The sequence below is a fragment of the Chrysemys picta genome, chromosome 8 (genome assembly GCF_011386835.1).
Source record: "Chrysemys picta bellii isolate R12L10 chromosome 8, ASM1138683v2, whole genome shotgun sequence".
Lineage (NCBI taxonomy): Eukaryota > Metazoa > Chordata > Testudines > Emydidae > Chrysemys > Chrysemys picta.
In genome coordinates, this window is record NC_088798.1 from 42,634,069 (window position 1) to 42,643,468 (window position 9,400).

The following is a 9,400-nucleotide window of genomic DNA, read 5'->3' on the forward strand; positions in this document are numbered from 1 at the left end:
AGAATACATTTAAAATATAAAATCAGCTTAGAAATACTGATTAAGAAAATGTAAAATAGAAAAGAGCTGCATCATGTATTCCATAATATTTAATGTTGTATTCAGCAAGACCGCTGACTCGTCCTTACTACAAAGTTTTTGCAAATAAATCTCTGACAAAGTTCAGGGCATATCAAAAAAATCTGTGACTGACATTTTTTATTCCCAAGTTTAGTGCTTTTAATGAGGTACCTTCTGCATGTCCAGTCTTCACCATCTGGTATGCAGTGGAAAACATGCTTCATTTTCTTTAGAAAGAAATAAATTGTAGAAGTATTGTTTTTCAAATGTCATTTGCTTCATTTGGGTTCAGGAATTTGGCTGGAAGGGGGTGAGCAAGGTGGGGAAGGGAAGAGAGGAGGGAGACAGTGGGGAGAGGGCGGAGCCTGGGTGGAGTGAGGTGGGGTCTGGGACAGAGCAGGAGTGGAGTATGGGTGGGGCCACAGGCAGAAGAGGTGGGCTGGGGAGGTAGCATCCCCAAGTGGGAGCTTCACCCACTGCCCATGACAGCAGGTAAGAGCGGGTGGGCTCCTGCACACCTAGTGTGCACTGCAGTCTCCTTAGGCAGGGGCCGTATTCACAGAGCCGAATGCACAAGCGCCGCACATTCTGCAGGAGGGAGAAGGTACGGGGGTCTCGGCGGAGAACTGTGACTCTCCGCTGCCATGAGGCAGGCCGGGCATCTTGGTATCCTTTGCTGCCTTGTCCACCCCCCACCCTGGGTTGCAAGCCCGGGCTACCATCGGGCATAGGGGCACCAATTTAATAATACTGCGTAGGCACCCATAAATCCTAAGGACGGCCCTGATTGGCTGAGACATAGCCCAATATCCAAATTTTTGGTTTTAGATATTGAGAGAGGATTTTTTTTCTTCTGACTTTGTGTAGAACATTCTATGTTCATTACCAGCACCAGTTTCTATAATGTAATAGTAGTAAACTTAATGCTTGCTTTGTGATAAGGTAACCTTGTTACAAACAAAGGTAAAGAGTTTTTAATGTGTATTTGTAGGTTTCTGGTATTCAGAGAAACTTCCTATGCATAAATGTGTTCAGAATTCAGGCTCTTATGGAAAGAACTATATTTAGACTGAATGTTATCTTTTTTCCCCCTCAAATTGTGCAGAATGGAAGCTTCCTGTCTGGAGCTGGCCTTGGAAGGCGAGCGATTGTGTAAAGCAGGAGATTGTCGAGCTGGCGTGTCTTTCTTTGAAGCTGCAGTTCAGGTTGGAACAGAAGATCTAAAAACACTTAGTGCTATTTACAGTCAGCTAGGCAATGCTTATTTCTACCTGCATGAATATGCAAAAGCCCTGGAATACCATCACCATGATTTAACGCTAGCAAGGTAATTTTGTATTCTTTTAGGTACATCCTCAATCTCAGTTCTGTTCTTGTGAAGATGAGCAATGGTTTGTTCAGTGAAACATTCATCGTTAATGCTTGTTAGAGACATTGATGTGCTAGTGGTGGGAGATTGGGTGGTTTTTAGTATTCTGGCAAATAATTTGGCTATCCCTTTACTGGGGAGATCTAGGGTTGCCAGATTTGTGGATACATAGATAGCTTCCTCTTTAAATCTATCAGTTCTTCACCCTTTCCTGTTTCTAAAGCTAATGCTCCCTGGCTCCCCAAAAATTAAGCTGCCATTAATGTTTACTAGACATAACTCACTAGTATATTTCTCTTTAAAACTAATAATGTGATGTTGTGATTAAAATATACAAAGTATGTGCATTTCATGTGGTGTTTCTACAGCTATCTTTTAAAGATTTAAGGTTTTCATTACATACATTTGATTCTTTTTTCCAAGCCCTTCTAGTTTTCAGACTTTCATGTTTAAATTTTAAGTTTTCAGCAGTGTAATCTAAAGAAGCTATTCCTATACAACAGCGAGAAAAAAATTATACCTCAAGTGCAGGAGGTCTGGATAATTATGTTTGACTGTTTAATTGGAAATTTTTCCTCTCTCATGAAGACAAATGTTCTAGTAGAGCTTAATTTAGGTTCTGGGGAAGGTGTGAACATAGTGCTATTGCACTAACTATTCATTGCCAACTTTGCATAGTAAAGGTATCTAGAATTGACACATTAATTTGTATTGATTTCATCCTTGTCCCCCCCAAGACAAATTACAGCAGTCAACAGTTGTAGATTCAAGCCAGAGATTTCAGATTTCCAGAAGAAAAATAGCTTCTTGCATTGACTTTTTTTCTCTTCCTTTGGAGTACTATCACAATTAGCTTCCAGGGGCTGGGTTTTTTGGTGTAACATACCATTAAGTAAGCTGCCATATGCAACTGGTTCCCCCCAGGGTGCCAACAGGAACCAGGGTACCACTGTGCCCCCCTGGCCCACAAGCCTGGGCTCCCTTTTACACTGTACTGCTGTGATAAGCTGCAAAGCCCTCTCTAGCCTGCACTTTCACCAGCATACATACACGAAGGAGCACATCCAGCTGCAGTTACATGCAGGCAGGCTCTCTGACCATCCCCTGCATGGGGAGGCTCCAGCTAGGGTACCTACCAGCTCCTCAGGCAGACACCTCCTCTAGAGTGTAAACCCAAAATTATTCTGTTTTGCGCTGCACAGGGAGCTGTACAGCGTAAGCTCATAAAATTCACCCCCTCCCACAGTGTGGAGAGGAATATGCAACAGCCTTTCTCCCCGAGTTATGATTCTCACACCCTGGATTAAATAAAGTAAAAACAAATTTATAACTACAGAAGAGAGATTTTAAGTGATTATAAGGGATAGTAAATAGATGAAAACAGAATACCTAGCAAATAAACAAAATACGCAAAATAAGCTTAATATACTAAATAGATGGGATATGAATAGCAGATTCTTAACCTATGTGATGATACAAGCAGGCTGCAGATTCTTAAGAGGCAAGCTGCACTTTCTTACAGCTTGGAATCCCTAGGTGTTCCATTCACAGGCTAAAAATCTCTTTAGCCTAGGTCCAGCATTTCTGCAAGTTTAGTCTTTGTTTCTCAGGTGTTTCCAGGAGTCGTCTTGGGTGGGGAGTCAGTGAAGAACCTCCATGATGTCACTCCCCTGCCTTATATAGGTTTTAGATATGGTGGGAGCCCTTTATTTCAATGCTTTGTTCCCATTCCAAGATGGAGTCCAGCACCAGGTGATCCGGTCACATGTTCCTATAGAGTCCCAGCAGCAATCCCCCACTGTCTGTTTAGAGGGTTCACAGGACGGCTCACCAGGTGGGAGATAAGCTTCTCCTAAATCCTATTGTTTCTTCCTAATGGCTCATTAACCTGAATGGGCCTTTCCCAGCCAGCCATCTAGACTGAGCGCATTTTGCCTAGTGGGCGTTGCCCAGGAATTGCTACATATGAAATAGATACATAGTCAATATTCATAACTTTGGATACAAAAATGATACATGCATACAAATAGGATAATGATATTCAGCAAACCATAACCTTTCTTTCCAATGATACCACACATGCCTTATCTTGCATAAAATACATCATAATTATGCTATAATTATATCCTATTAATATCACTATGAAGAATATGGGGTGCAGTGTCACACCATATACAAAGGTAGTCAATAGCAGTTCTAATAAAATTAAAATAAATGTCCCCCACAGTTTCTGCTAAGCTGAATTCTACAATTGAACTCTGTGTATGTGCATATAATTTATTTATAAAAGTAAAATAAACATATAACCTCATAAATTGCGAACAAAATGTGCACTTTATACTAGTGTAGATCTTATGAAGAGACATATCTTCCATATAATTCTGTTTACAGTTCATTGAACATATACCTATTGCAAATGTACAGGATTTACTGGATTGTTGTCTTCTTTTAATTTCAGGACCATTGGAGACCAACTAGGTGAAGCTAAAGCTAGTGGTAATTTGGGAAACACCTTAAAGGTGCTTGGGAATTTTGAAGATGCTATTGTTTGCTGTCAAAGGCACCTAGATATTTCCAGAGAGCTTAATGACAAGGTAAGAATGGTGAACATTCAGTTACTGTCAATCTGGCTGTAATTTTATAGAACAATAATTATAGAAGTACTAACACATACTGATGAGCCTTTGTATAGTGGTCTTGAGTGGCTTGTCACATAACCACTTACATTATGAAGATACCTGCAAGTTTGAGTGTCCCTACTTACGAAATATTACAGGTGGAAGCACCAGAGGCACAGGCACAATTGCTTTGTTGGGATGCTCTGGGGGTGTAACTCTCCAAAATGATCACAGCTCCCCATTAATAGTCAAGAAACTTGCTTTCTCTGGCTGATGGTTCTAACAACACTGCTCTACAGCCAAAATGCTTCTGAAATAAATGTAGTCAAACTTTACTAATTCTGGGTCACTGAGAATGAAAATGATGCTTAAAATTGTTGATTGGCTCTAGTTTTCAAGATATGCTATTGGGTCAGTATATTCGACCCTTGGCTTGGGAATGGCGGAGGATAAGTGAGTTATAAAGGGAAGGGATCTCAATTTAAACCAGAAATGACTAAAATACATCTTTGACTGGATCTATGAATAAATCTATGACTGGGTTTGGACAGTACTTGCTTTTTAGGCAAAACAAGGAATGATGCAATCTGAAGCTGGTATTGCGTCATACATGATATGAATTGCATCATGTTATTCCTAGAAGTCATGGATGATGCAATCATAACAAAGCTTACATCACTCTGCTGAACAAATTGCCCTAGATCAGCTCTAGAAATCATACAGTGTTGTGCTCTCTTATTTGTCAGTGTTTGATTTTGCAAAGGGACACATTTCTGTTTGGCCAAAGTGAGCAGAGATGCCTCGTACTTGTGTGAACAGTGCAGATAACTTCTGCTATGTTTGTGGTGAAGTGACTTTTGCATCACAAAAGCGCAGTATAACCACTATGGTTAAGAAAGCCTATCACCTTTATTTTGGCTGCAAAATTGGAGATCAGGACAAGAGGTGGGCTCCACACATATGCTGCAACACTTGTGCAACAAATCTTCACCAGTGGTTGAACAGGAAAAGGAAATCTATGCCTTTTGCAGTGCCAATGCTTTGGAGAGAGCCAACAATTACCAGCAATTGTTACTTCTGCATGGTGCCTCCAGTTGGGAAAGTCGTGTCAAAGAAGAAAAAGTGGACTGTGCATTATCCAAACATTCCACCAGCTATACGCCTAGTACCCCACGGAGAAGGACTGCCGGTTCCTGATGCACCAGAATCATTCTCACTTGAGTCAGACGAGGAAGAGGATGAAACTTCTGGTCCTGAACCATCAATGTCACAGGACCCACATTTTCTCCCATCCTCCTCTTCTGAACCACACCTCATAACACAAGGTGAACTGAATGACCTTGTCAGGGATTTGGAACTACCCAAGAGTAAGGCAGAGCTGTTGGGCTCCAGACTACAGCAGTGGAATCTCCTGGCAGGTGATGTTAGGGTTTCCATGTTCCGTGACTGTCAAAAGGATCTTGTCCCATTCTTCTTCATGGAAGGTGATCTTGTAGCCTGCAACAACATCAGTGGTGTGATGGCAGCCCTCAACATTGTTCACGATGCAGATGAGTGGAGACTGTTCATTGATTCATCGAAGTCGAGTCTTAAAGCTGTTTTACTGCATAATGGCAATGTTTTGCCATCAATTCCAGTTGGTCATGCAGTCCATATGAAGGAAACCTATGACAACATGAAACAACTTTTGAGGTGCATAAACTATGACCAACATCAATGGCAGCTTTGTGGCGATTTGAAGGTTGTTGCTCTCTTGCTTGGTCTGCAGACTGGATACACAAAGTACTGCTGTTTTCTCTGCGAATGGGATAGTCGTGCAAGAGATTCCCACTACATCAAGAAAGATTGGCCACTCCAACAGTCATTGGAGCCTGGGAGGAAAAGTGTTCAGCGTCCACCACTTGTTGAATCAAGGAAGATTTTGTTACCACTCTTACACATCAAGCTGGGTCTGATGAAGAACTTTGTCAAGGCCATTGACAAAACACAAGCAGCTTTCAAGTACCTCCGTGGAAAATTTCCAACGTTAAGTGAAGCTAAGATAAAGGAAGGTGTCTTTGTTTGTCCTCAGATTCGTGAACTTCTTCGAGATGATGCATTTGACCATGCACTGAGTGGCAAGGAAAAGACAGCATGGAAAGCCTTCCAGTTAGTGGCAGTACATTTTCTTGGAAACAACAAGGCAGACAACTACAGGTTGTTGGTGGAAAACCTCCTCAAGGCATACAAAAGCCTGGGTTGCAACATGTCACGAAAGCTACATTTTTTGCACTCTCATCTAGATTTTTTTCCACCGAACTGCGGAGCAGTGAGCGACGAGCACGGCGAGCCATTTCACCAGGACATTGCAACAATGGAGAAACGTTATCGGGGCAAATGGAGCCCATCAATGCTTGCAGACTATTGCTGGACAGTGACAAGAGATGCTCCATTTAATGAATACAAGAGACAAGCCAAGAAGCGCCGAGTAGACACTGAATAGGACTAAACTATGTACATAATAGTTTTTTGCCTTTTGTTTCATAATAAAATTTATTTATATAACCCTTTTGCTGATTTTTAAAGTGTTACATAAACAGGACAGGTGAAATATTATCATGTAAAGCAACCATAAACACATGAAAAGACCTAGGTTTACAATTTATGATTAAAACTCTACTATCTACACAATATACATAGACATAAAATGTAAAAACTTAAATATCTTAGAAACAGTAGCCAATCAGTTGTTTTAATTGTCATATTTGAATTCAGCACATCAAAATACATAATAAATAGCACATTTTATCTCTGAAGCAGATGACTTCTCAAAAATTGTAGACCAGTGTAATTGGTGCTGCACAGGATTTCGAAATCTTTCCAACAGATTGATATTGTGTTCTAGGTTGGAGAAGCAAGAGCACTTTATAATCTTGGAAATGTGTATCACTCCAAAGGAAAAAATGTAGCCTGTGCTGGGACTCATGATCCAGGGGAACTTCCAGATGAAGTAAAGGCTGCATTACAAAAAGCTGCAGATTATTATGAGTAAGTAACGATTTCAAAAGGCTGTGACTGAAAAGAGAAAAATCACTAGCTCAAGCAGCATATAAATAGTTTAAAATATTAAGAGACCTTTAGTGTTGTGAATTAAAGTATAGAGTAGCACCAGTTAATGGTACCAGCAGCAATATGTTGGCATTTGGGATAAGTTAATAAAGCATGAAAGGAGTAAAGAGTCATACCTGGGGATTTTTTTTAGGGTGGCTTTGATTTCATTCCTGCTATATGCTTCTCTGTAATACCACACAACTCTTATTTATCTCTACTTGTTATAAATTTCAGAGGGATAGCCGTGTTAGTCTGTATCAGTAAAAACAATGAGGAGTCCTTGTGGCACCTTACCAAGTGCCCCCTCTTGTCAACTTTTGGGAATGGGCTACATCCACCCTAATTGAATTGGCCTTGTTAGCACTGACCCCTCACTTGGTAGGGCAACTCCCATCTTTTCACGTGCTGTATATTTATACCTACTTACTGTATTTTCCACTCCATGCATCTGATGAAGTGGGTTATATCCCACGAAAGCTTATGCCCAAATAAATGTGTTAGTCTCTAAGGTGCCACAACGATTCCTTGTTGTTTTTACCTGTTATAAGTCATTCCAACATCTTGGGACCCTGCCATCTGCTCAGGAACCAGAATAAGAGATGAAAAGTTAAGACCTGTGCACCAGCAGATCTGAGTTGACATTTGGTCTTTTTCCTTAAGTAACCTCTACCCACTTTGTGCTGGAAACACCACAATTGTCACAGGAGAATGGATGTATTTTGAGATGTACTTTGAGACTGGCTAGCAGGTTCTGAGCAGATGATCTTCCCCTGTTCCAAGAGCTGAGTACTCCAGCCTGCGGAGGATAAAACAGAGTCTAGTATCTGCTGGTATCAGACTGGGTAATGCTTTGTGCTACCTCAAGGCCACTAAGTCAGGCAGTAAAGGGAAAATAATCTCTTCCTTTGTAGTAATGGGAAGACCAATTATTTTCTGGCTTGTAGTTTCCTATGGACAACCTATTAGATCTCTTTTTTTTGTTTTGTTTTTTTTCTTTCCCCCTCATCAGGGAAAACTTGACAATAGTGACAGAGTTGGGTGATAGAGCAGCCCAGGGACGTGCGTATGGAAATCTGGGGAATACACATTACCTTCTAGGCAACTTCAGGAATGCTGTTATAGCCCATGAACAGGTACAAGACTGTACTTCTACGGAATTTTGTTTATTTTAGCAGAACACTTTTCAGCTGCTGATTGATCGTCTGTATGCATGTATTGTCTCTGTAGGCTTTTTAAATGCTAACTTACCATACTTCACTGATACTTAATAGTTCAGATTCAAGCGCTTATACAATCTTTTCAAGAGTTGTTTGCTTGAAGAGCAATCAAATGTTGATATGAAGTGGTAAAGCCCTATAAATGTTTTCTTGGAGATAAATTTGTGAAGTGCAATGACTGAGTACATCAGTAAGATTCTGTGTTTTTAAGCGTCTCCTAATTGCAAAAGAATTTGGTGATAGAGCTGCTGAAAGAAGAGCATACAGCAATCTTGGAAATGCCTACATATTCCTGGGCGAATTTGAAACAGCTTCTGAATACTACAAGTTAGTTAATTTATTTCTTATATATAAACATAGTACCAATTCTCTTTTACATAATCAAAGCAGGCAAGTTTTAACCTCTGTTAGTAATAATAATGCGTAGCATTTGATATATTGCTTTATAATCATCCTTACAACACAGATTGGGAGAGAATTAATTATGCAGTGCTTAACGGAATTTTTAAATTAATTTTCTAGTCATTTGACTGTTCAGCCTTTCCTAAAGTCTGGATTTTTGTATTATGTCTTCTCTACCTTTTCTAGTAAGAAGGAATATTTAAAGAGGCACTTCTTCATAGTACAGGTTATTGCTTTCTGTTAACATGCTTTTAGTAGCTTTCTCCTGTGTCCTAAGCATGTTGCCTTGATACCCACCAAATTCTAGGATGATGATCCACAGACTTCAAGTACTTGTATTGAGATTGGTAGTGCATTAAGAAATAACTGAAACATGCCAAAGGCAGTCTTGCATAGTGGGCTATATACTCATACTTTATTCACAAACATCCCTTCTTTATCTCCTAATCTTCTGCACAGCAAGGCAAATATAGTTGCTGCGCAGAGTTCAGTAAAATTAAATGTTAGGTATATGGGCTACATATGAGTTCAGATTTCAGCTGTGAAGCCCAGGACTCCTCATGTTTTCAAAAGGGAGAAGAACTGACCTGAACATTTGTCAAACATCAGAGGGGTAGCCGTGTTAGTCTGGATCTGTAAAAAGT

The 9,400-nt window shown here is 40.3% G+C and overlaps 1 protein-coding gene across 21 annotated transcripts in view; it reads left to right on the forward strand.

Moving 5' to 3' along the window:
• Positions 1 to 9,400, forward strand: part of GPSM2 (G protein signaling modulator 2) — a 61,274-nt gene that overhangs the window by 37,382 nt on the left and 14,492 nt on the right. For all 21 annotated transcript variants that reach the window (XM_065554358.1, XM_005285488.5, XM_042840670.2 and 18 more), the window contains 5 exons: positions 1,166 to 1,387; positions 3,888 to 4,023; positions 6,932 to 7,074; positions 8,147 to 8,270; positions 8,566 to 8,681. In XM_065554358.1, the coding sequence (XP_065410430.1) occupies positions 1,166 to 1,387; positions 3,888 to 4,023; positions 6,932 to 7,074; positions 8,147 to 8,270; positions 8,566 to 8,681 (741 nt within the window). The remainder of the gene's footprint in view (positions 1 to 1,165; positions 1,388 to 3,887; positions 4,024 to 6,931; positions 7,075 to 8,146; positions 8,271 to 8,565; positions 8,682 to 9,400) is intronic.